We start from the raw sequence: 27,081 nt of genomic DNA, 5'->3' as shown, positions 1-27,081 counted from the left end.
GTGACCCAGACATTATCACACTCACAGGCCCGAGGAGAGTTCGTCAACATCCGGTACTGACGCTGACTCTGCCGCCGGTGACCCGGAAGCAGACATTACTGAGAGGGAGGGGGCGGGGCTATGGTATCCTGAGAGGAGGCTTCTTTCCACCTCCTCTGCTGATGCTGACGCTGCCCCCCTGACCCGGACACTGTTCCCCTCTCAGGCCTGGGAAGAGTCCATCGGCTCCGCTGCTTCTGCCCCGGGTGACCCGGAAGAGAAACTGATCATGAGTTTCCCACAGTGAAGGAGATGAAAAGTAAGGTAAACTCAACTGACAATACGGCAAAACATATTTAGAATTATCGTTGTTTTTACCTATTTGTTTTAAAAATGCATTATTTTCGAAAAAAATAAATATTTACAAGCATTTATTTCAAGGCAATATCTTTTAGTCCTAATGCTTTGGGTATGTAATTTTACTTTGGCTCCTTACAACTGCACTCTGTTTCCACGGTAGTGGTGACTCTGCAGATGTATAGGAAAGGTCAGGCTGTCTTTTCTGCCATAACAAATACACACTACACAAACCCTCCTAATGAGGTGACATTTGTGTCAGAAGATGGCTTTCTTTGAGTGTCACTTGGTACAGGAGGTGGATACACTCTTTGAGTTGTTTGGTGCTGGGGCTTCTCAGCACAGTTTGATCAGTTCATACAGAGGTGTCATTTCCGGTATATATATATATGTTTCCCTTGTCTTCATTGCTTGATTTTGCTTGTGAGAAAGTGTCACTCATAGCCATTAAAATGTCACTCGTAATTACACTGAAATTATCAAAATGTCACACATAGCAATCTGAAACCTTGACAGCTATGGGTTTGTAGGAAAGGTGATGGTGTGACCATGTATTATACGGGATAAAGTACCACCTGGTGCATATAATAAGATTATTGCAAGTCACCTTAGAGTTCCGTAACCTTATAAAGGAACTCTGCCTTCCTCGTTCCTCTACATGGTTATGGAACACCTTGTTGACTTGCAATATCCTTAGAAGGTGCAGCAGGGGGTACTTTATCTCTAATATATTTCCACTGAATATGGTTAGAGTGAAGTTATAGTTGGCTCTGTTAAAACGCCTGAATGGGTCTTTAAAAAAAATCAGAAATTCACTTAAAAACAAGGGTAAAATGTATATATGGTTAAGACTTAAAGCCGAACAAAGTCCTGAAATTTGCAAGTTATGGTTAGAACCACAATCCGTCAGTCACACTACGGGTGTGCAAACCCCAACTCAGTATGTTACGTGTGATGATGCGATGACATTTTACACAGTTAGTTTATATTTTATTTACTTATTTTATTTAATGCATTTTTATAAAGCGCTGACTTTACCCGAAGGTGCTGCTGTAGGGAGATCATGGCTACTTTTGTCTGCCCGTAATACAATTAACTCTCTTTACTGAGCTAGAGGTTGGGAGGTTGAACTCACAAGTGACACATAACCAATCACTTTGTGTATATATCTACCATGAGGTGGTGTGCACTCCTGGAGAACCGTGCAGTGGCAACAACATCCCTGGTCGGCCCTACTATTGAGCCTGAATTCAGACTAGGATTTTTCTATCAGAAACTGGAGATGACTGCATCTTACCCAATGTAACTGTGCAACTGGAAACACAGTTCCCTCTCTGGACTGCACATGTCTTCTATTCTCAATGAACACCACATCACTTGCATTGACTATTACGTGTGATTCCGGCCAGTAATTCCTCCCATGAATAGCGCTATTTCCAGTTCCTCAGCCAGGAATAGCGACGAACATTGAAGGACGGGAGCTACTGGCCTCCTTGTCTCATGCAGAGTCCCATAACCAGGCCTGTTTCTGCACACGAAGGATGCAGTCCTGTGTGGAAACAGAGAAGAGTGCAGGGATACATCTAAAAACTATTTTTATTATTTGCCTATTAAAAGAGCTTTGCATGTGCAGTTTTGCCTTTATATTCTGCAAGTTCAGTAAACCTGCCCCCCGGCACCCCCTGATGATGGTGTGAGGTCAGTACACCTGCACCCCCTGATGATGGTGTGAGGTCAGTACACCTTCCCCCTCATCCCCTGATGATGGTGTGAGGTCAGCACACCTGCACCCCCTGATGATGGTGTGAGGTCAGTACACCTTCCCCCTGCACCCCCTGATGATGGTGTGAGGTCAGTACACCTGCATCCCCTGATGATGCTGTGAGGTCAGTACACCTTCCCCCTGCACCCCCTGATGATGGTGTGAGGTCAGTACACCCCAGGCTGCATTCACACTCCTTAGGTTGCAGATGGTTGTGAGAGGCTCACTTACCTCGGCTGAAAGCGAGGGTGCCTGCAGCCAGGGCTCATTGCCCATGAATTCAGACCACTCGCTTTGTTATAGCAGAAAAGGCCACTTTATTCAGGATATAAATAATCATAAAATTTCCCAACAGATCATCAATCATGTAACTTTGGCATTTGAACGCAAACCATTTATTTATTTATTTATTTATCTCATTTCATTCAAAATTTGGACTTTATACCGAAACCATCAACTAATCATCAATAACTTCCCCAACATTTTCCTTCCATTTTTCCCCTCCATTGTTGTGTCTAATTCCCCCTATCTAACTAATAACTAGAGGAGCCCGCTCTAGGCTTCTCTTCCCTGGGGATTTTATGCCGCAGCCATCTGTTTGGGAAACGCATCCTGAAGTGGCAACTAAGATTAGAAATCTTAACTCATGAATGTACCAGCCTTCCAACAAGTACATCATGCATTTATTTATTTTTTTTTTTTAAAAAGGGGTGGGTGGGTGGGATTCTGATTTTACTGATAAACGCCCTCTCTATCTACCTACGCCTGCTCTCCTCACTAAAAAACGCCGTCTAATCTGCCCTAAACGCTCTCCCTGCCTCGCGCTCCTGGACCCTACCATCTGTGCAAAAATCCGCAGGGGGAGACGTCTCGAGCCGCTCCCCCTGCGGAGCCATTGCCCATGAATTCAGACCACTCGCTTTGTTATAGCAGAAAAGGCCACTTTATTCAGGATATAAATAATCATAAAATTTCCCAACAGATCATCAATAATGTAACTTTGGCATTTGAACGCAAACCATTTATTTATTTATTTATTTATCTCATTTCATTCAAAATTTGGACTTTATACCGAAACCATCAACTAATCATCAATAACTTCCCCAACATTTTCCTTCCATTTTTCCCCTCCATTGTTGGGTCTAATTCCCCCTATCTAACTAATAACTAGAGGAGCCCGCTCTAGGCTTCTCTTCCCTGGGGATTTTATGCCACCCAGGAAAACCAACGAGTTTTCCTGTCCCCACCTAAAATAGCACAAACATCTTGTTCATAACTTGGAATTGCACCAAACGTTGACCTGTAGTTCTTGTGCAAGCATGTCTCTTATTTCCACTAAATAGTAGGCCATGCCTATCTGGGACAGATGAACCCCGTCATCCCGGAAAAGGTGGCTCTCGCTACCCGAGATGCTCTCATGTCGCAAAACCCCAATCTTCATAACCTTACAAAAAACTTTCATGGCTTTATTTAGTTTCCTCCTGGCCTTTTCGACTGCTCCATGGGACCTGGCCTGCCGCCACGATTGTCTGTAAACGAACTCAGTCCAAAACACACGAGTGGTCGGCCAATTTATCCTTAAAACTGTCAAGTCAAGTTGCATTTGCTTGATGAGCGTGAGTCCTGACATTTTAACCAAGTCATTCTCACCCAGATGTATTACCAGTTGATCCGGGCATCCTCGTACATGGAACATTTGCGATAGAGTAGGAAACAAATCAACCCACTTCATTCCTCCTTTACCCTTCCATACTACCTCGTGCGTCGCGCTAGGGATACCCAATGACCTTCCGTAAATCTGCTTCTCCGCAAACAGGGCTGCCCACTTTATAAACGAATGTCCCACCATCCAGGTCTGTTTCTTAAACTTCGAATTTGCCCCCCGCACTGTACCTGGAATGAAATGAAAATTAGACCCACACAACCTATCAGTTTTATAAAACAACAGCAAAATCATTTTCTAACATAACGTTTGTAGCTGCTAGATTTCCATCTGCCTATGCGCTTTAGCACATCCACACCTAAACCCAACCTGCCAGCCTCTGTAGCCGCCCCTATCCGAAAAGAGTGTGTGGCAAAAAACTGCGGGTTTTCCCCCATAAAGGTCAGCGCTTTTCTTAACACTGCTAAGAATTGAGAACTTGTAATCTTCCTCCCAGATTCATGTATGAAAATCGGTCCCTTCTGAAACTTGTCCCCAGAAGCAAAATGAACCCACTCTTGCACCGGGCAACAATCTGCTACCCCACTCTTGTTCAGAAAGACCCACGTCCCTCGGCCTAGCTGATCTGTTTTCGACCTCCTCACCCAAATTCCTAATCTGTGTTCTCTTACCGAAATCTCAGCACTGGATAAACCTGTGTCCTCTCCCACCCCCAAAACTTCCGACACCCTGAAAGCCCCAAAGAACATCCAAATCATAGCTAACCTAAAACGCCCCACCTCCCAAAGATCATAACAAATTAAACCCAACTGATCTAACAACTTCTGCAATAAGTCAAAAGTGATGGGAGCTCGCGGCTGCTGAACAACACTTGACCCCCTCTGTACACCTTTCAACATTCTTCTAACTAATTGATCCTCAACCGGGTCAAAACCCCAGAACAACTGACCGTAAAATGATAAACCTGACAGTTTTCCTGCTATGGTTGTATGTAACAAACCGTTATCTATGAGAGTCAAAACAAAATCACAGATACTACCTTTGACCTTCCCCGCTGACTCAGATCTGCCCAAACTCTGTGAGTACTGTACAAACTCTTGCCACGCCTGCGCATAGCTTCTTCTAGTCGAAGGGGCAATGGACTGTTCGACTATCTGACGTATCCTCACTCCCCTAGGGCCCATATGTTGTGCGGCACTGTCGTTTTGTGGAAATCTGCCCCAGGCGCCAGCTCGCGGAACTTCTGCCACTGAAATCGGGAAAGAGCATCAGCGATGGAGTTATTAACCCCTGGGACGTGTTTAGCCTTAAACATCATGTTGAAACTCAGACTTAAAAGCATAAACATCCTCAGTAGTTGCAACACTCTAACATCCTTAGCCTTTTGGTTATTTATCAAGTTCACCACTGCCATGTTGTCAACATGAAATAACACTGACCTGTTCTGAAATTCTTTGCCCCACACTAGCAATGCTACAATCAGTGGAAAAAGCTCCAAAAAGGCTATGCTCCTGCCTTGACTCTTCCAATGTACTGGCCAACCCTCTGCACACCACCTGCCTTCCCAGAAGATACCGAAACCAATGGATCCCGCTGCATCTGAGTATATTTGAACTTGCCAAATGAAGTTGTCATCCACAAACTGTAAAGGTACACCATTAAAATTGTCCAGGAAGCACAGCCACACTCGCAAATCTTCCTTGATGTGTTTCGTCACTCGCACTCTGTGGTGTGGGAGATACGCTCCCGATAAAGCCATGCCTAGACGTCGACAAAACGTCCTCCCTGCCCTCACCACCCGGCAAGCAAAGTTCAGATAACCCAACAAACGCTGCACCTGCCTCACTTCAATCTTAGTGGTATCCATAATCGTGAGGAGAAAAGCCTTAATTTCACAGATTTTACTCCGTGGGAGGCGCGCATACATCTGTTTGGTATCCAACTCTATGCCCAAAAAGGTTATGACTGTATCCGGTCCCTCGGTCTTGTCTGGTGCTAACGGGACCCCCAAAACTTCAGCCCATCTCTGAAAATGCATCAATGCCTGTTTACATTGCCCAGTGTTTGCTTTTCCTATGAACAGAAAGTCATCTAAGTAGTGACAACTGACACTTTCAGGACACGTCTGGGAAAAAATCCATTGTATGAATGTGCTGAACATTTCAAAAATCGCACAAGAGGCCGCACAGCCCATTGGCAATACCTTGTCGACAAAATAATGTCCTTCAAAGAACATTCCTAATAGTTCAAAGTCAGTAGGGTGAATTGGCATTAAACGAAAAGCAGATTGAACATCACATTTGGCCATTTCAGCTCCCTTGCCCATTTTTGTCACAAGCTCCATTGCCTGATCGACTGTTGTGTAGGATACTGATGTGTCGACTTCTGATATAAAATCATTGACAGATCCCCCCTCTGGCCAGGATAAATGCTGTATCATCCTATATTCTCCAGCAGCTTCCTTGGGAATAACTCCAAGAGGGGAGACCATCAGATTCGGCAAAGGGCAATGCCGGAAAGGGCCCGCTATTCTACCAACTTCGATTTCAGTTGCAAGCTTCTTACGGACCACTTCCGGCAGTTCCTTCGCCGAACGTAAATTGTCCGCCCACCTCTGGTGCCTGGGTCCCTGGTATCCTAGTTTAAAACCTTTTTGAAACCCCCAGAACAATCGAGCTGCTGAATCAGTATCAGGATATCTATTCAACCAGGGCACTAAGTTGTTCAATTTAATTGGAGTAGGCGCCTTTTGGGAAAGTATGGAAAGGGGCACCTCTACCTCTTGTTGCCCAGCCCCCCTGCTCTGGGAACCGCTGCTGGTCACCGCCTCTGTACCCACCGAAATTCCCTGCCGGTGCATTACATTGCGTAAGCGGATGCCGTCCCCCACAATGGGAACAGTCGTGTTTGAAACGGCATAATGGCCTGTTGCACATGCCCCTGTTGTAATTCCAGCAGGCTCCTGTACCTGAAGAGAAACCTCTTCCCCCTGTACCCGCTCCAAATTGAGCGGGACGCCATAGAAAGGGCCGGTATGGGACTGGCAAGCCACTCGCTGTATGCGTCGTAGCTGACGGATGAGACGTGGACATCCATTGAAGCCACAACTCTGAATCCACATCACCCCAAGGCTTTTCTACAGAGATGCTAATACGAGCTCTAAATTCCTCGTCGTAATTCAGCCAAGAGTATCCACCAAAATGTGAATGTGCCTTCCTGACTATGTCCATATATTTGTACAAGGCCACAGATCTGTCAGGATACCTTTCACAGTAGATGCTCGCATAAATCAAGAAAGCTGAGGTCCAGTTCTCAATCGTGCGAGGCACCCTGGGACGTCGCGCCAACTCCCATTCTTCCTCTTTTGACCCCTCTTTGGCCTGTAGATCTCGGTGAAGCAACTTGAATATATCTACAAACTCGTGATTCCAAATTCGCTGTTTAGTTTTTTCTGATAAGTGGGAACCCAAAGGCATCGCCAGACCCATATAGGGAAGCTTCTGCCTAACGTTAACAGTTACTCTTTGATCGGACGCCGCCTCCTGTGTATTCCCTCCCACCACGACCGGTAACTCCTGGGGTAAATCTAACGTGCCTGTTGCTGTACTGGACTGCAGCTTACCTGGAACTGCCACGGCACGTGGTACCACAATCTTTCTGCCCTCACCTCCCCCCACAAACTCCACCACAGGTAGTTGCCTGACATTCACTCTGTCACTCCTTCCCTCCTCCCACACTGCCCACCATTGATGCTTACCGCATGGTAGCTGTCCTGCCCGCCGCTGTAATTCAGTCGGAGCCATCCGCTCTTGATAGTCCCGTGGTGTCACATTTTGAACCGAAGAGTCCGCACTTGACCTCTGGAACAACAAAGAAGAATTTGTTGCCCCCCCCCCCAATCCTGACCTCTTTCCCCACATTACCCCCAACACTTTGTTTTGAATTTACACTCTTTTTGCCTTTCTTGAAATTCCCAGCCTGACTCCTGGATGCCTGACTAAACTCACCACTCCCTTGAAAACCAGCACTAGTCCCTGGGCAAGCTCCGTCTCCCACCCCCCCATCAAACTGTGACCAAATCAGACTTGAACTCCGCTCTTGAGGCCTATCTGATCGCACAAAATCCGCTCTGGATTCGCTAGAGTAAACTTGATCAAGCTCCCCAGTATACCTTGACACTATAGGGGCAGCCGCATTAACAAATGGCCCATTCAAAGAATTCACCATTTGCGCTTCAACCATGTCGCGCTGTGCTCTCGAGTTAGCCACCTCTCTGGAAACATGGCGCACATTTTGTTTGTCAGTGAACATTGGGCGCTCCACCCAAAGCAACTGACCGTCTCCGCTCTCGCCCTGCGCGCTCTTTCTGTGTGGAATATCATATGGTGAAGGGCGTGCACATGGAAAAACATATTGAGTGTCCCATTGCCCGGCGTCTTGATCCCTAGGCAAAAGTCCATGTCCTTGGTCCTGCTCGCACTCTACTTCTGAGTCAGTCTCTTCATAATATTCTTCTTCTACCTCAGAATCACTCGCATCCTGAGTCCCCTGACCTGGGCCCTCTCGCTGACCTGTCTGATGCCCCACCGCCGAAACCAATGGGGGCTTCCTCGCTCCAGTCTCCACCACTCTTGCCAGCCTGGCACTATTCTGAGGTATAGAGATAGGAATCAGCTGAATGAGGGGGGCACTGGTGGGTTGCGTGTCATAAACTATTTCTTCTTCGCTGTCGCTTGAATATGCCACTAAAGAACCCGACCCCCCTCTCATGATGAAGTTCTGACTGGCAGAACTCTGCATATAGTCCTTGCCCGTCGCATCCCGCACGGGAAGACAGCTAAAGGTGTGGGAAGGTAATGCCAACCCCTGTTCACCTATTCTGTCTTGCGTAAGGGCCACCTTCTTAATCGCTTTTTCTTTCCCTTTTCTCTTCAGGGCTACCTGTGTACCCTTCTTAGCCGCTCCTGAAGGTACCCGCGCCACCTGCACATTTACCTCAGCTCCAAAGTCACTTGCTGCCTTCTGCCGTGTGAGGGAAGACGCTCTACGCTCCTCTGTACCCCTTTCCATCTCCACAGGTCTTAAGGCTGCTTCCGCACCTGCGCTCAAGGAACGAGCTCTCACCTTCTTCCTCTTGACAGAAGCCGGTTGACAGGCTTCAATGGCAATTTGAACCCCTTTTGCCGCTTGTCTCCGTGGTGGGCGCTTCGGGGGGAGCATTTCCTCAAGTGCTGCCTGTGTCAGCATGTCCTCCCTACCTTCCTGCTGTATTACCCTTAAGGCAGCTATTACATTTTCACTCATATCCATTTTTCCCCTTCAACAAAACCCTCCTTTTCTTTCACTAAATACACTATTTTCTACAGTAATATCAATATTAACACTATCTACGCTCACTATTCTGATTTTACTGATAAACGCCCTCTCTATCTACCTACGCCTGCTCTCCTCACTAAAAAACGCCGTCTAATCTGCCCTAAACGCTCTCCCTGCCTCGCGCTCCTGGACCCTACCATCTGTGCAAAAATCCGCAGGGGGAGACGTCTCGAGCCGCTCCCCCTGCGGAGCCACAGGAAGAGAGCGGGCGAGGCTGGGCTCCACTGCTGGTGATGACTCTACCCCCGCTGACCCGGACACTGTTCTACCTGCAGGCCTGAGGAGCTCAGCAGGATCCGGCAATAGAGGAGACTCTGCCACCGCTGACCCGGAAGCAGACATTGTGAGAGGGAGGGGGCGGGGTAATGTTGTCCTGAGACAAATGCTCCCTCCGGCTTCTGCTGCTGGTGCTCTCTGCCGCGATTGACCCGGAAGAAGGACTGTGTCGGTGTAATGTAACTTTCAGAAAACAAAGAGGCTTTAAACATCCTCCGCGCGGAGCTGCCTCCGGTCAGCCGGAAGTGAATCTATTCAAGAGTTCCAGATAGTGTTGCCAGATTGGGCGACATTTTTTCCAATTGTGCGGGAAAAACCCATGCCTGGCGGGGGGCACATTTTTGGGCTGCTATTAAGCTTGTGTGCTCTTTTTTTCTTGCTTGGACGTGCGCCGACCACGATGAAGACGTGGCGTGCGCCTATCACAGTGGCCAGACAGTCCGGTGACAAATGAGCGCGCTGACATCAGAGCAGCTCAATGCTAATCATTGGCCGAGGGCCCAAGACCACACCCACACTCGCGTGAATTGTGAAGTGCTGTACAGCCAAGACACACCTTGTCTAGTATCAATGCGAGTCCCCAGGGACACAGTTAAAAGTTCAGTTATGGTTCTGGCTCCAATGCGTTAAACCCATCAGGGGTAACAAGTGCTATATGAATGCAAACCTTTCTTCCCCTCACTCCAAATAACTGACTAATATCCACCACGCAGATTACTTTCACATTTCACCATATTAATTCACCACTAGGCCTTCATGGGCTTCCGGAGTAGCGTGCTTCAACACCCCAAGCGCTATATAAACACAAACCTTTTTTCCTCCTCTATCCTTCTACTATCCTTCCGAATCCAGATAACTGACTAACATATCCACCACTTAAAAAATGTACTTGCATGTTTAACTATAGATGGGACATGAGTCCAGGGGTGTAGAGGGGAGGTGAGTCCAGGGGGGGAGGTGAGTCCAAGTGTGTAGAGAGGAGGTGAGTCCAGGGGTGTAGAGAGGAGGTGAGTCCAAGGGTGTAGAGGGGAGGTGAGTCCAGGGGTGTAGAGGGGAGGTGAGTCCAGGGGGAGAGGGGAGGTGAGTTCAGGGATGTAGAGAGGAGGTGACTCCAGGGGTGTAGAGAGGAGGTGAGTCCGGGGGTGTAGAGGGGAGGTGAGTCCAGGGTTGTAGAGAAGAGGTCAGTCCAGGGTTGTAGAGAAGAGGTGAGTCCAGGGGTGTAGAGGGGAGGTGAGTCCAGGGCTGTAGAGGGGAGGTGAGTCCAGGGGTGTAGAGGGGAGGTGAGTCCAGGGGTGTAGAGAGCAGGTGAGTCCAGGGGTGTAGAGAGGAGGTGAGTCCAGGGGTGTAGAGGAGGTGAGTCCAGCGGTGTAGAGAGGAGGTGAGTCCAGGGGTGTAGAGGGGAGGTGAGTCCAGGGTTGTAGAGAAGAGGTGAGTCCAGGGGTGTAGATGGGAGGTGAGTCCAGGGGTGTAGAGAGGAGGTGAGTCCAGGGGTGTAGAGAGGAGGTGAGTCCAGGGGTGTAGAGGGGAGGTGAGTCCAGGGGGGGAGGGGAGGTGAGTCCAGGGGTGAAGAGGGGAGGTGAGTCCAGGGGTGAAGAGGGGAGGTGAGTCCAGGGGGGGGGGGGTGAGTACAGGTGGGAGGTGGAGGTGAGTCCAGGGGTGTAGAGAGGAGGTGATTCCAGGGGCACAGAGGGGAGGTGAGTCCAGGGGTTAGAGAGGAGGTGAGTCCAGGGGTGTAGAGGGGAGGTGAGTCCAGGGGTGTAGAGGGGAGGTGAGTCCAGAGGTATAGAGAGGAGGTGAGTCCAGGGGGGAGGGGGAGGTGAGTCCAGGGGTGTAGAGAGGAGGTGAGTCCAGGGGTGTAGAGAGCAGGTGAGTCCAGGAGTGTAGAGAGGAGGTGAGTCCAGGGGTGAAGAGAGGAGGTGAGTCCAGGGGTGTGGAGGGGAGGTGAGTCTAGGGGGGAGGGGAGGTGAGTCCAGGGGTGAAGAGGGGAGGTGAGTCCAGGGGGTGGAGAGGGGAGGTGAGTCCAGGGGTGTGGAGAGGAGGTGAGTCCAGGAAGGGAGGGGAGGTGATAAGCAGCTGTCTCCAAACGTTCATAGTGTCATAGCCTTGTCATTCCCAAGCCTTTTCATCTTTAGTCGAGGATTGTATGCAACATTTCTCTAACATGTTTACTTGTCTTCCTCTGCTTTGCGCATATATACTCCTCGATCCTGATGTTATTCCTTCAGGACCTCTTCTCTAAGTCCTCCTCCTTTACTGAAATATTATATTTATTTTTCCCAACTAAGTTATGTGGCGGGGTTATTGTTCTAGCTCAGAGAATCTGTTTGTTTGTCGCCTCCTACAATGACTTCATCTTGTCATCCAACTCATCCGTGTCCCTTTGTATGTCAGCTTCACAGAAACTTTCAATTTATAATTCACTCTCACACTGTTGCACCAACTGTGTGACACAACAAAATTAAAACCTTAATGGAGGTGATTGATATACGTACCTTCCCCCTGGTAGAGACCACTTCAGCACCTAGTATTATTTGACACAGGGAGCTCTCCACTTTATACCCTGAGACTTCTGCAACTTCCTTTTGGGGTGGCTAGATCTGGTTAGCTGAACAACGTCAATCCTGTAACAAATTTCAAACATCTGAACCTCTAAGTTGGTCCAGTACCTCTGCCATTACTCCCCACTTAGTTGTTAATGGTATGGTTCCTGCCGCTCTTAAAGACACTAAAGTGAATCCCTTGTTCTGGAAGCCAGGAGCAGATTCCTTGGTTTAAAAAAAGTTATTACCAATATCGTTACTTTCTTTTGCTCTTAGCTGGTGTAAAGGTTTGTAGCAAAACCACTTTCTCAAGGACACTAGGGCATTATTGAAGGCCATCACACAATACAACGACAGTGCCTCTACCGATTATGGATGAGCTGAAATGGGAGCAGGAGCCAAAGCTTTGTTCTCGTTAGATCTCTCTGCTGTCGTCCACAGTTGAGTACTCCATCTTGGGGAATCATGTTGAGGCTTTGGGCATCGGGTGCTAGGCCCTAAAGAGGTTCATATCACTCTTTACAGGCTGAACACGTATCGCCAGATTGGGCAACTGTTCGTCCAACATATTGCATGCAATTTCAGAGTGACTCGTGGGTCCTCAATCTCGGCCCATTAGTTCACCAGCTTTGTAATCCCGCTTGCTGAAGCTTTACTTGAGAAAGGTGTTAGAGCATTTATGTGTTCTGACGACACCCAGATCTTGCTGTGTTTAGACAGTTAACTCTCCCCTCACCTCACATTCCACCAAACCTTGCCTGTCTATAGCAGTGGCTGGGTTGCAATAAACTAAAGTGACACGCTGAGAAGACAAACGTTCTGCTTATTAATTGTCATAATGACTAATGGCTTGATGCCTACTAGCCTTCGGAGATGGGCACTCTTCCACTCTTTGCTCAAAATGTGTAGAGCTTGAAAGTAAAGATCAACAGTGCTTTCTCGATCTGGCAAGGTCTGTGAGTCGTGTCATTGTGCATGTATCATATTAAACCCAGAAAGAGATTGCCTCTTATTTGACACTAGAAAGCAGGCGCCTTGTAGCAACAGCATAGATTGGGTCCAGTTTGGACTGGTCGAACATCCTCTACTTACAGTTTCCGACAGTCCTCAAGAATGTTTATTTTGAGAGCCGAAAACATGGCCAAGGCCTTCTTCTCAGTAGTGGAATGTCTACATTCAGCCTCCGGCAAAGCCCTAGATGCAAAGGCAATAATGACTTTCTTTCCGATCATGCCGCTGTTTCAGTTCCACTCCTGGGCCCTTGTCTCTGGCGTCCGTAACAACACAATGGGGCAAAACTATGTAGACTGTGAGCATTCACAAGACTCTCCTTAACATCTGCAAATTCTTCTCGTATTCCCTACTCCACACGTAGTCTGCACTCTTCCTCAGCAGGTCTCACATGGCACAAGAAAATTAGGTACAAACTGAGAATAGAATGTTTCTCACCAAAAACGTGAGTGCCTCTTCTTTCTTTATGGGTCTAGGTATTTCCTGTGTCGCTTTAATTGATTCATCTTTGGGGCAGACCCCATCAGCAGAGAATACGTGGCCTAGGTAGCTTCTGACCAGCACATTTGTATTTTTATCTGGGACTTTAAATCTATTATTCCTCAATGCTCAATTTCATAGAGAATATCTGTTATGGTAATGCTTGCCAAATTTTAATAAAGAATTACAAAAACATAATAAGTCCGTTAAATTATAGGGTTAGGTTTGATGAGGTCATACTGATAAATTTTGAAGCTTAACAGATCAACTCTGGATAGGGAGTCCTCTCTGGCAGGGCAGAGCGGACCTGCATGAAATCTCACCATATCACGTAAGGGCAGCACTGAGCGGGTTTAGATGTGTAGCGGGGTAACTCCTGATGTCCTCGGGGACAGCCTGACCTTGATCAGGGTAGATCCTCTCCAGCTCTTGAGACAATTTAGTTCTTTCGAGCCATTAGCTGGACTGAATAATTTTTACTTAAAGCTTAAACAACGTGTGGTGAGACAGGAAGGAGTATTTTGACCTAATTGTCCTGTGATAATGTGTTGTCTTTTCTATTTTCTTCCCCTTCACAGACACTTGAGGACATGAACATCGGAATTTCAGAATGGAGAAAAGGCGGGTTCCAAGACAAAAAGGAGAAGTGCAGAGTTCACCTGAACCCGTAATATCCACACTCCCATCTTCTCCTATCCATAATGTGCCTTCTTCAAGATCCCAAACTGATGCTCAGAGGGACTGTGAGATGGAACCGCTATCGGGGAACGCACCTAACATGATCCTTTTATCTATGTTGGAGCAGTTGGAAGCCAAACTGGATAACTTGCAGAATACCCTAGAGGACATGCCGTCAAGAGTCGCTGGGCTCATGGAGCAAATCTGGATAGCAAAGGGTCTAGATCACCTTGTGAATGGGGGTTTGTCTTTGGAGATGGTCAGTCCGGTGGTGGTTAGAGATTATCCTCTCAGCAGGTCCCCTCCGATCAATCTTTCAGTCAGGGCCAAGGAGGTGAACCCATGCCTTCAATCGACATCTTCACCTGGTCGTGATCCACAGCCGAATCAGTGTCTTCAACCTACGTCTCCTCATGGGCATGAACCACAGCAGAGCCAGTGCCCCCAACCTCTGTCTCCGCATGGGCATGAACCAAAGCAGAGCCAGTGCCCCCAAACTCTGTCTCCTCATGGGCATGAACCAAAGCAGAGACAGTGCCCCCAAACTCTGTCTCCGGCTGGCCCTGGACCACAGCAGGACGGTACTGTCTCCAGGTGCCCTCCTCCGGATGTTCAAGTCATCCCAGGTGAGCCAAGCCTTCGTCTTCCACCAGTGTTTGATGATGGGCAGGAACCACAGCAGGACCAGTGCATACAACTAGTTTTCCCAGTTGAACAGTTGAAGAAAGAACCATTGTATGCAGATAGTTGGGGCCCACAACAGAACGTCTGCCTGCAGCCACTGTTTCATGAGGGACATGAGCCACAGCGAAACCCCTGCAGACAACCAGTGCTCCCAGATGGGGAGGGAACAAGTGAACTTCTAAAGCAAGAGTTGTTGTGGTTTGAGGGTGAGGATCAACGGCACAACATCTGCAGACAACCAGCATTTCAAGAGGACCAGAGTCTGCAGCTCAACACATGCCTGCAGGTGCTCTCTGATGCACATGAACCACATCAGAACTGCAAGACCGAACCAATGCACCTTGAGGCACTCAGTCCAGATCGTGGCTATAAGCTAGAACCACTGAGTGCTGAGGACTACGATCAGAACTACAAGCAAGAACCACTGGGCCCTGAGAACCGAGATGAGAACTCTGACCTACAACCAACATGTGCTGATGCGCAGGGCCCATCTGGATCCTCATCCTTCCTGCCACAGAATGCTGCTGATACTGATGGAGCTATCGCTAGAGACCCACTGGAGAGAGGAAATACAGACGCAGATGGATTGCTGCCCAAAGCCATCCCAGGTATTTGGTTTGTACTGAATGAACATGCAGAATGTCGAGTAACTTGTACAGTTCTGAGGGAATGTAGCATAAAATATTTCCAAAGTTGATGTTTCCATATTTTTAGTAAGACCTGCAGGGGGCATAATCTGAGTTTTGTGGAGTGGCATCTTTGTGGGGGCCTTGAGTACACCAGAAGCGGTCATGTACCTAGTATCTCCTTTATTTTCGCAAAGGAGTTTCTCCTTCCCGTTATGTGATAGGCTAAGAATTGGGACTCTGCACATGAAAAATGACCTGAATTCTGATCTGTGCATGAGACGCCCCATTCCGGGCTCAGGAATTATGTGGCAGAATCTGTGATTTCAATCCAAGCACCGCAATACTCCTCGTCCCCTGAGTGTGAGATGAAAGTGAGGTGTTATTCACAGAGTGTAATATTGCCCTTTTTTTTGCTAGTGCAAACTAAAGCACTTTAGAGATGGGGCTGGGTCTTTGTGATGTTCGAGTGCACAGAATATAAGAGGATTTCTGGGTCAGTCAGGGTCTGCCGCATAAAAGGGGAGGAAGGCAGTGTGAAGAGGAAAGGTGATCTGTAAGTCAGGTCTGTAGTGGTGGGATGGGTGGGGTAAGGTCCGCTGCACCCCAGAGCCTTCGATAAGAAGTGGTCTATTTCTGTGGTATGTAGGTACAGGTACATAGAACTGGGGGGCCTGCAGGTCAGAGAGGGCTGGCTGTATTATAACATACTACATCATGTAGAACAACGTACAAGGTCAAGGGAGTTTCAAGATTAAGTGTGGTCTGTAGGGTTAGGTGCACAGTACAAGGTGTTCTGAATATCAAGCTGGGTTAGTTGTATTACCGTATACAGGATTGGGAGATATATTTTCTTATGTTTATTTTATCTAATATGGGCTCCATTATAAGGCCTCAGCTGTGTCTCCATAATGTTTCCTATTACATTTCCTTCACTTTTTCCTCCCTTTAAGTCAGCAATATCCGCGAATAAAGAAACTCTGGTGAAGGGTGGGTGAAGTAAATGGTGATTGCTCTGAGTTATGTGGAATTACTGTGGAGATTTGGCATCTGATTCCCTCAGTAATTCCAGAGTACTATGATTGCATAAGATTATTGGCTCTGTGATCATGTCTGTGCGAACAATAGCTTTACAATATCACATGTTTCTTTTGAAGCCCAATTTATCTTTCTTCCTTCTTTATTTAGCTATTGTGTCTCAGCCCCTCTTTAGACATTTCAGTGCACATTACAAGGACCAAATCATGCAAATGTCCGTCTCTCTGCACAAAATGGTGCAGTGCAGTGTGTTGCGATAAGCTGAAAGCATAGCCCTCGAAGCATCTTCCACTTTGAAAAGGGCCGTGAAAAAACCCTGATTGACCAATCTGTTCATCCTCTCTGCTTGGCCATTACTCTGTGGGTGATGACGACTAGCACATTTATCTTAATACCAGTTCCATCCAAATACTGCTTCATCTCGAACAAGACAAACTGTACACCATTATCCGATACCAATTCACACAGAAAACCCTCACTTCCATGTACAAACCATACTTTCAACCAATTTGACATGTACTCCACAAGCACAATGGCAAATTTCTGATGCACAGCAAGCATCTGAACCAGACCTAAAAAATCTTTACATTCATTGGCCTGCACTCTGTCAGGAAAACCCACTTCTGTCATAAGCAGAACACTGTATATCATCCTTTTATCATTTTACAAACAGCTGGTAACTCTCTAATGGATTTTTCCACATCCCTGTCCATGGCAGGCGACCAGTATTGCATTGTCAGTCGTTTGTTGTTGGATATCACACCTAAATGTCCTTCATGGCTCTCCTCTGACAGTATGAACTTGGCCATCGGTCTGCAGTTCACACAACAAATCGCTTTTCTTTTGGCTATTCTTTCCTCATGAAATGAATCACTTTCAATAAAATAGAATCTTCATCCAATGTCTTTTGCCCACAAACACACACACACACACACTCTTTACCCGGCCAACAAATACTTGCTGCAATACATTCCACATCTTCGCAGTCATTCTCTTTTTTTCTCATGTTCCACATCTTCCTGCCCTCAGGGCAGTCAAGGCAAGCAATCAGTATTTTTGACCCTCTCGCCTGCAGTGTGTTCATTCTCAAAATGATGTTTCAAACTTAACCTCACCAACCTGGCAGTAGCCTGCTGGTGTTCACATTATTACCATTCAAAAGAGGTTGATCATCAGTTCATAATCTGAACTTGGTCCCACATAAGGATGACTTAGCCAGGTCATTTATAGATTTATTTCTGATCTAATGAGTGAATTTTCGGTTGAGATCAGTTTTTGTCTGTCTCTGTATATATCTTTTAGACATTTCCCTACTTCCGTCCCACAGCAGGGAAAGGTCATCTGTATCCCCGATCCAAATCAGCGTATGGTTTGTCATGTTTTCATTTCGTGATGTCCAGACCACCCGTAATGTGCCCGGGTTAGGCCCATTTAGCGAAGTGGCTCATTTCATATATTGTCCAATGTTTTACAGGATCATTTCTGCTGTGACCTTTTGCACATATTTGCATGCACGACAATGTTGGATTTGTTTCGCTGAAACTACTTTGTTTACACATCTAGCTTCGCACAACATTATCACGATGCCTCGAACACCATGTACAAGGCCTCTTGACGCACTATGTACAAATGTTATCACGATCTTCATTCACGGAGTGACAGGGCTATCTACATATCGAACGTCCGGTCCTCGGATGCTTGATTCCGTTCTGGGAAGGACATGGCTTTTGTAGTTCGGACTGGACTGTTCCCATGGGGCAACAGGGTCAGAGCTGATTTGCATATCGTCATTGTCTAACCCAGGGTGGTGTGGAGTGCAAAAAAACGATGGAATTGGGCCCAGATCTTTTGACTGGGGGAGTGTGTGACATTGATCCACATTCAGTCCATCACTTGTTGTTTTTGCAATTGCCGCCCTAAGTGCGCTGGGGATGCCCAGACGTGGGTCCCAGGCACTCCACACCACTTGGAGTCAAGCTAGCCGGGCTGATGAGAGGTGTTACCTCGAAACCGGTCCGGTCCTCGGATGCTTGATTCCGTTCTGGGAAGGACATGGCTTTTGTAGTTCGGACTGGACTGTTCCCATGGGGCAACAGGGTCAGAGCTGATTTGCATATCGCCATTGTCTAACCCAGGGTGGTGTGGAGTGCAAAAAAACGATGGAATTGGGCCCAGATCTTTTGACTGGGGGAGTGTGTGACATTGATCCACATTCAGTCCATCACTTGTTGTTTTTGCAATTGCCGCCCTAAGTGCGCTGGGGATCCCCAGACGTGGGTCCCAGGCACTCCACACCACTTGGAGTCAAGCTAGCCGGGCTGATGAGAGGTGTTACCTCGAAACCGGTCCGGTCCTCGGATGCTTGATTCCGTTCTGGGAAGGACATGGCTTTTGTAGTTTGGACTGGACTGTTCCCATGGGGCAACAGGGTCAGAGCTGATTTGCATATCGCCATTGTCTAACCCAGGGTGGTGTGGAGTGCAAAAAAACGATGGAATTGGGCCCAGATCTTTTGACTGGGGGAGTGTGTGACATTGATCCACATTCAGTCCATCACTTGTTGTTTTTGCAATTGCCGGAACCAGTCTAGGCACCTAATCCAAAGTTTATGTTGTCCATCAAACGTGCTGGTCCTACGGATTAGTGGGAACTACACGACACACCTGTTCCTTCCACCAGACCACAAATACATTTGCAGAGCTGGGAGAGCAGGCGCCCCTTGCTGTTCCTGAGATTTGTCTGTAATATCTATCTTTAAATGTGAAAATATTGTTATTTTGTCAAAAGTCGTGGTCCTAAGCATCCACGTATAGTCATATGGAGATATTGGTCTATTGCAAAAAGCGTGTTCGTAGGCTCTTAGACCTTGTGTGTATTGTATACATAATTAGCAAGATCACATCCTAGGTAATTGTCAAATATGATTGTCTCCTGTGTATATCTTTTGTAGAAAATTCTCTCTATCTATACAATGTGATGGGAGGCTCTCCACAAGAATCAGCAATAAATGGTTTTAGTTTATTGCTGTGCTTTTCAGTGAGCTATTGTTGGAGGGCACTATACGCCCCCCTTGTTCTTGCATACATTTGTTACAAGGTAAAAGCATGGTAGAGTAGAGGGTAGTGTTTTACACAAATGAAAATGTTGCCATTCCCATTTCACAACAATCTGTATTTAATAATTATTGAAAAGCCTTTTGTTCATAATTGGAAACAATCATTAAAACCACATTCTTGCCCCTTTTCGTATGACATTGGTACTTATGTTGTCGTTACGTAAATGTTAATGGCCTCCCTTTGTCCATTACTCAAGTCGGATCTGATTCTTCCCTTCTTGCCTTAACTGGTGAACAATTTATTTGAACAAGTCTTTGGCGACCGAGTCACTGAAGCCATCCAGATTATCATGAGGCAAGTTGGAGTTATATGTAGCTTGCTTTTTGAAGCGAGTTAGGCTTCCCTGATCTATCTGTGCCCTCTTTCCAAGCAACGCTTCCCGCTCTTTCGTTGCACATATATTTCCATTATCCAGACCAGCCAATGTCATGAAGTATCAGCGTCTCTTGAACACAAGTCATGTTTTCTGTATTGGGCCCCCTATTCTCAGGTTCATTGGCTTGGATCTGATTTTATGTTGATATCTTAGAAATGGAAATATGTTGATTCTACATGAACTGTAATCTAAGTCCCTCCTGGGGCAGAAATATAAGCCACGGTTCTGGATATTTAGTTCATCCATTGTCAGTTAATGTTGGGATGATTTAATAATCATATCCCGCCTTGCTCTATCACCTTTCTCTTCCTATGGGGTGTTATCTTTTTGTCTTCCATTTACTCTTTCCTGTCTTTCTCTTCCTCTGTTTGTGCCGCTTGCTTTTGTTTTTCCTTTTTTATGATATTCCATTGTCCGTCCTTGTCTGACAAGTAGGTTTTTTTCTAGGTTGTTGCTAGCAGAGTCGTCTGAGTCACCTTCTGATCTTGATTCCTCTGTCAGAAGTTCATGTCGTCTTTGTGTCAATCAAATTTTGACTGGTCTCCTTACTTATTCATATCATCTTACAAAGTTTAAGACTCTTCCAGGACAGTAGTCTTGCTTTTCCCTTTAAAATTTCCTCTTTTGTAGCTATTACCTCTTTCTTATCACTTGTTCATCATTCTCGTTGTCCTTAAGTTCAGCTCTTATTTTCAAGTGCAACAAATGTGAGGTTGGAGAACTCCATCGGACTGCAGACTTAGAACTGTAACAAAAAAAACAAGTTAGCAGGCCTTTTCCATCTATGAACTCATGATCTGGAACAACATCCCTGCATCCATCAAGACCGCCCAACATTGCTCCCGTTTAGGAAAGAGTTGAGGACTTCCTTCTTTAAAATAATTTGTGCTCATCTTTGGCCCTAGCTTTAGGCTAGGTTTGCAGTATAGAAATAACATATACATACATACATAAAGAAGCTGGCCTAGCCTACACTAACGTTTGAATACTTTTGAAAAAACTCCTGTGAAAATGTTCATGGGAGGGTTGAGAATGGTTATCCGACCAGAGCACCCCTGGCATACAGTTAAGATTTTAATGTTGTCTTATCAAGAGTAAAAAGGCCACCTTTTAAGCCACTACGTCACTGCAAACCTTAATGTGGATAGTTGTCTACCTAGTAGCAGTCACTTCCTCAACCAGTTAGCAAACTACATGCCCCATAAGTAGATGAACAGTTCCTGCAAGTTTACAAAGACAAAGTTAAATATGCATCCAGTGTTTTGTGTTTTTTTTTTTTTTTTTTGCATCCAGTGTTAAACATACACTCATGCTCTACATTATCAGAATTGAAAATGTATGAAAAATAAGACTGTTTTTTGCACCGGCACAATTTAGCATATGGTTGTCTACACGAGCAGAGACTAGGGGTGGGCGGAATTTGCGTAGTCGTGTTACGCAAAGCTGTACGAAAAAAATCTCAGTGAGCGCGCAGAATTCTGCGAACACGCGGAATGGCTTCTTCCGCCCGTTCACAATGCTTTTTCCCTGTTCCCGAATGCTGTTTCCATGCTCGGGGGGAGAATATCTTGCAAACACACATTTTGAAAGTGTGAGCAAGTAAACAATCCTGCGAAGCCGCGGATCTCGGAAGTTTTGGCAATTCCACTTTCTCCGAGGAATGCGAAATTACCCAAATTCCACAAATGCCGCAAGTGGAACTGAATTTACCCACCAGGCCTAGCGGAGACTCCACATAGAAATACTACAGGCTGAGTCCACGTGTGATAAAAATGCAACCATGGCTTTTCTACCCAACATACCTCTAGTAGATATTTGTAAAGTAGAAACATGTGGTTCTGTGCATCCTTCTCAAGGCGCTGGGAGGTGGAGGGAGCAGCTCCGGGTCAGTCGAAAAGCCAGATCTTGAGGTCCTTCCTGAACATGTGGAGGGTCGGGGAGCGTCTGATGTAGACCGAGAGCTCGTTCCGGGATTTAGCTGCGATGTAGGAGAAGGCTCTCCCGCCGGTTCTGTTTCTGTGGATGCAGGGACCTCTGCCAGGGTGAGGTCTGTGGAGCAGAGGTTCCTCTTGGGTACGTGGACATCATACTCGGTCATTGAGGTATGTAGGTCCAATGTTGTTGAGGTGTTTCTAGGTGTGGGTGAGGAGTTTGAAGGTGATCCTCTTCTTGACGGGGAGCAAGTGGAGGCTTCATAGGTGTTGGGTCATATGTTTGTGGCGTGGTGTCCCTAGAATGAGACTGGCCACGGCGTTATGGACCTTACCGATTCTTTTAAGTTATGGCACAACCTGTGATGTGCCACAGCTTGCTGCAAATGGAAAATGTTACTCTCTTGCAAATACTGTCAGCTTGTCATGTTGCAGGCTCACATGCATCACCCACTTGCTGTATGGTTGGAAAGTATATAGGTTGCTCAGATTAAGCAGTTTATTTTTTTTATTTTACAATGTAAGCAGTTGTACTCCGATGGAGAAAACAACACAATGATTTTAATTGGAGTCTGCGCGCTGATGCATTATGCCTTTCTGGTATCGGATTACGAGTCGTTCTCCAGATGAAAACTCAATCTTAAATTAATTATTTTTAGTAGTCAGTACCCAACCCATGAGAGGTCACCACATGTGAACTGTAGAACTACAAGCAGCAAATGATTGATTACAGGTAGTAACATTTTCCTTCCTTCCTAGATATTACTGTCCACCTTTCTCATATTATAACCGTGCATTTCTTTCAAGAAATATTTCTCATGTATAATTCTCAGTGTTCATTTCATTCTGCAGCACAGCAGCCGACGACAGAAAGTATGGATGGGAAAGAGAAACGTAAAGCTTCTGGAGGACGGAAGAATTTTGCTTATAAAATGAATGAAAGAAAACACCAAGGAATACAGAAGAGGGAGAATTGTAACAATAAAACACCACTTGCAAGGCAGAAAAGAATACGCACCGGCCTAAGAGCTTATGCCTGTGCTGAGTGTAAGAAGACATTTACTGGAAAGACGCGTCTTTTACTGCACGAGCAAACACACACAGATCGGTATTCCTACACTGAGCATGAAATGAGGTTTGCTGATAAGGCAACTCATGAAAAAACTCACAAAGGAGAGCGGCCCTTTCACTGCAATATCTGTGAGAAAAGTTTTACTCAGAAGGGAAATCTTCTACAACATCAAAGCGTACACACAGGAGAGAAGCCTTATCACTGCACTGTGTGTTCCAAACCCTTTTCTCAGAAGGTGACCCTTGTACGGCATCAAAGAACTCACACAGGAGAGAGGCCTTATCACTGCACTGTGTGTTCCAAACCCTTTTCTCAGAAGACAAACCTTGTACTACATCAAAGAACTCACACAGGAGAGAGGCCTTTTCCCTGCACTGTGTGTTCCAAAAGGTTTTCTCGGAAGGCGTACCTTGTACAGCATCAAAGCGTACACACAGGAGAGAGGCCTTATCACTGCAACGTGTGTTCCAAGGGCTTTACTCTTAAGACAGCCCTTGTACGCCATCAACGCATACACACAGGAGAGAGGCCTTATCACTGCACTGTGTGTGAGAAAAGGTTTTCTCGGAAGGAGACCCTTGTACGGCATCAAAGCATACACACAGGACAGAGGCTTCATCAAGAGCAAGAGCTTTAATCTTAAGGCACGCCTTGTACGCCATCAAAGAACACACAGGTGACGGCCATGACGCCGTACAGGATATGGAAACTGCTGTAAACAAAAGGTGGTGCTCAGCAACCTCAAGTAACACATACAAGATGGAAGCCTTCTTGAAGCACTGCACAAAAACCTTCATTTAAAAAAAGAAATGTGATCTTTTACATCATCTAAGAATCTACAGCTGAAGTTAGACCTCCTATGACATCTAACGATCCTTCCGGGGCGAGATCCTCCCTGTTCTCTGAATGTCAGAAAAGCTTTGAGTTAAAGGACAAACTCTAACGTTCGCAGCGTCTCCAAATAGAATGTAGCTTCTTCAATGTCATTAACGTCCCTTCACCAAGCCACGAACTTCACAGAGGCTGCTTCACTGCGAATTAAACCTTTCCGACTCTCATGAAATGTGTGCAGTGTTGAGGACATGTTATCAAGTGTGGATCATAAACTATCCAGATAGACATAACTTCTGGGATTCAACAAAAAAATATTGAAAGACCTGAGCACATGGGAAAAAGAAACTAGGAGAAGAAATAGGAATCAATAACCACTTGAGGACAAAAAATATAAACTCCTTTCATCACTAAAGCAGGAACATCTACTCCCTATCAGTATCTTCGGACCGGCTGTGTAAATATTCTGTACAACCCATCCAGGCTGAGAGATCAAAAGAGGATTCATGGCTCTCCAGATTCTAACAACTTACAAAGGTGGCACCAACCATAATAATTCTGCAGTTTTAACTGCCAAAACCGTGACACAATTCACAATGTTTTGAGATGGTTTATTCTGGTGAGAATTATTTATTTTTTTTATAATCAATTTTATTATCAAATTGAAGAAAAAAAAAAGGCCGCATACGTCTTACACAGTAAAGCCAATTCCATCTCCAACAGACAGTAAAAAACCTCACTGTTAGGGTAGGAGTGTATATGCAAGCCACCCAAGCTGCAAAGCAGCACCCCGTTACATGGGAGAGCCAAAGCTGGCAATTTAAAACAGTAGGTTCAGCCATTTGCCCCAAACCCTATGGAACCTCGCGGGACAACCATGTGTCTCAAAGAGGGGTTCCTCCTGGGCCGCACACCAATCCACTCCCCGGCGCCACTTTCGCAGGGTATTGGGGTTGGGCTGGGCCCAGGCCGCTGCAATATCTGATTTAGCCACAGCGACCGCCGTTCCCAGAGAATGTTTGTCCGCTTTAGAGTCGTCCAAACCTTCAAATACACCCAGGAGAAGACGTAAGGGATCGTGTGGAACCTGGCGACCCAAGGTCTGTGTGAGCTCAGATTCCTCCTCGGACCAGAATGGGTCAAGGCCTGGGCAAAGCAAACCATATGGTCGAAGTCGGCCGGAGTTTGGCCGCTATTTTGGTGAGAATTAAATACCCAAAAACTAACGTTCACATTTATTACAAAACAAAGCAGATTGTCTGATAAAGACACTGTAAGGCGTATTTCTTTGCATGCTGTGATGTGTTTTGTGGAGTCAGTTGTGTCCTGTCCTAGTGTGAGGGGGAGATTGACAACTAGACAAAGGACACTGTTGCAGGGAGCTGTTTGCCAAGAATGACTTATTTTACGCAATAAAACTTTGCTAATAAACTAATCTGCCTGCCTGTTTCATGTGGTGATGAACAAACAACAATATCACAAAAACCCTGTCCCCAAGGCGTTAAATATCAACACTCGTATAAATGCAATGGAGACACAAACGATCAAAGTCCAATGCTACACCACCGATTTTTGAAAATGTTTCCATTGGTGTGTTTAGTGTATTTCGCCCAAAATTCTCAACATAAAAGTAAGGGAAATTCCTAGTAAACTTCATAAAGACAGTCAAACAGAGCACTAAACGATGTCTGTATCAGTCATGTACACAGGACATCCGCCCACACTTACTACGTGTAAAAAAATGTGTGGAGAAAAGAATGACTCCTCACGGGCGCACCACTCTCGGCGCAACTGGCATGTGTTCACCAGATTATGCCCCTTTTCTCATCATAGGTAGTCATTCAATTCAGAAAAGAAGAAAGAAAAGTGTCCAAGACAAACCAAAAAAGTGTATAAAGTGCAAAGGAGCAACAAGCATTCACTCCCTTTTGTGACCAAAGGTGCTTAAAATAAACAGACACATCTTTCGCACAACTTTTATTCTGAAATTAGGTATATTCTGTTGAACGAAAAAGGCTGGTAGCTAGCTCTGCATACCATTACCTACAGCCAACATGTTTCACTGCCACTGAAACTTCCGGCAGATTCATCAGGGCTTGACACTTTGTCACTGCACCAATGTTGGACACCTTGTACGCTGGGACTGTCAAATGGAAAGAATACAGAGATTAAAAACACACCAGGAGCACCTCTCCGGACACTCTTAGTCTATCCAGCATTACCCTCTTCCAGTCAATTTTTCTCTTACCAGCGGAAGAGGAAGGTATATGCTGGCTCCTCATGTGAGCCTCAACATCAACTTAATGGCCCCTACGATTGTTGCATCAATCTAGGAAAACAAAACACAAAACAGCGTGTCATAGGTCAAATTATATTGTCCATGGTCACTACCTGACACACGAATATGCCCTATCCAAAGTACAATTGTAGATCCAGATAAAGAGTGACACTAACTGCTTTACGCAAACTACTACCTTGATATGCACAGTCTCTCTTAATATCCTGTGACAGCCCGTTCACTCCGTTTTGAAAATGCTGCTACCATCAATTTCCCTTTTCCGATCATGCCATCAGATCATCTTACATCTCATCTCTTAGCACCCAAATTGAACGGTGTAATCCTACTATCCCGTCAGATTTTTCTAGCCCCGCTCCCCCACTCCTCACCATACGGAGCTCTACGGAGCTCTGTCTCTCGTCCAGATGACACGGCGTCTTCCGTTCTCTGACTTAAAATTCACCGCGGAGAAAGCTGCATCTCTATTGCAGGCAAGTGACCTGGGTCAGTCACATGACTCCCTTCTCGGCATCAAATGCCGAGTTTGTACAGGAGAAAGATCTAAACTCTGTTATGGTCATGTGATCAGGGTCAGTCATGTGACTCCCTCATCGGCGTCAAACGCCGTGTTGTGTACACCAACGATCTAATTTACTGCACTAAAGATCGAGGTTATAGTTCAATGAAAAAAACTGTCTCAATGAAAAAACTGGCTCAATGAAAGAACGGCTCAAAGAAAAAACGGCTCACTGAAAAGCGGGGAAATTTTTTAAAAAACAAATTCAAAAACGATATTGCAAGTTGACAAAAACCTTTTTCAGCAGTCCCAACAATTTAAAATACACTGTATTGTCAGGCACCGAACTGTATTTGAAACATGGTTTAGAGCAGGAGCCCCAAGCAATTTGAAGCACCCAACATCGTTATCGCTTACTGGTATATCAATTAATTATAAATTCATCCCAGTCCCAAAACGGGGTATAGAATATCAATAAACTTCACACCTT

At 46.0% G+C, this 27,081-nt stretch overlaps 1 protein-coding gene across 1 annotated transcript; it reads left to right on the top strand.

Moving 5' to 3' along the window:
- Positions 1–186: 186 nt before the first annotated feature.
- On the top strand, positions 187–27,081 carry LOC147736848 (uncharacterized). Its single transcript, XM_086953827.1, has 3 exons — positions 187–303; positions 14,023–15,414; positions 22,746–27,081. The coding sequence occupies exons 2-3, from the start codon at positions 14,055–14,057 to the stop codon at positions 23,600–23,602; spliced, it is 2,217 nt and encodes a 738-aa protein (XP_086809953.1). The 5' UTR covers positions 187–303; positions 14,023–14,054; the 3' UTR covers positions 23,603–27,081.

This window comes from Lissotriton vulgaris, chromosome 1_2 (assembly GCF_964263255.1).
Source record: "Lissotriton vulgaris chromosome 1_2, aLisVul1.2, whole genome shotgun sequence".
Lineage (NCBI taxonomy): Eukaryota > Metazoa > Chordata > Amphibia > Caudata > Salamandridae > Lissotriton > Lissotriton vulgaris.
The sequence above is the reverse complement of the archived record's forward strand: the minus strand, read 5'-3'. Positions and strand labels throughout refer to the sequence as shown.

Excerpts from the sequence above, each read along its gene's own strand:
- LOC147736848 (XM_086953827.1), top strand. The coding sequence starts at position 14,055 with ATGGAGAAAAGGCGGGTTCCAAGACAAAAAGGAGAAGTGCAGAGTTCA. Across the intron at positions 15,415-22,745 it reads GCTGCCCAAAGCCATCCCAG|CACAGCAGCCGACGACAGAA; the intron begins GTATTTGGTTTG and ends TTCATTCTGCAG.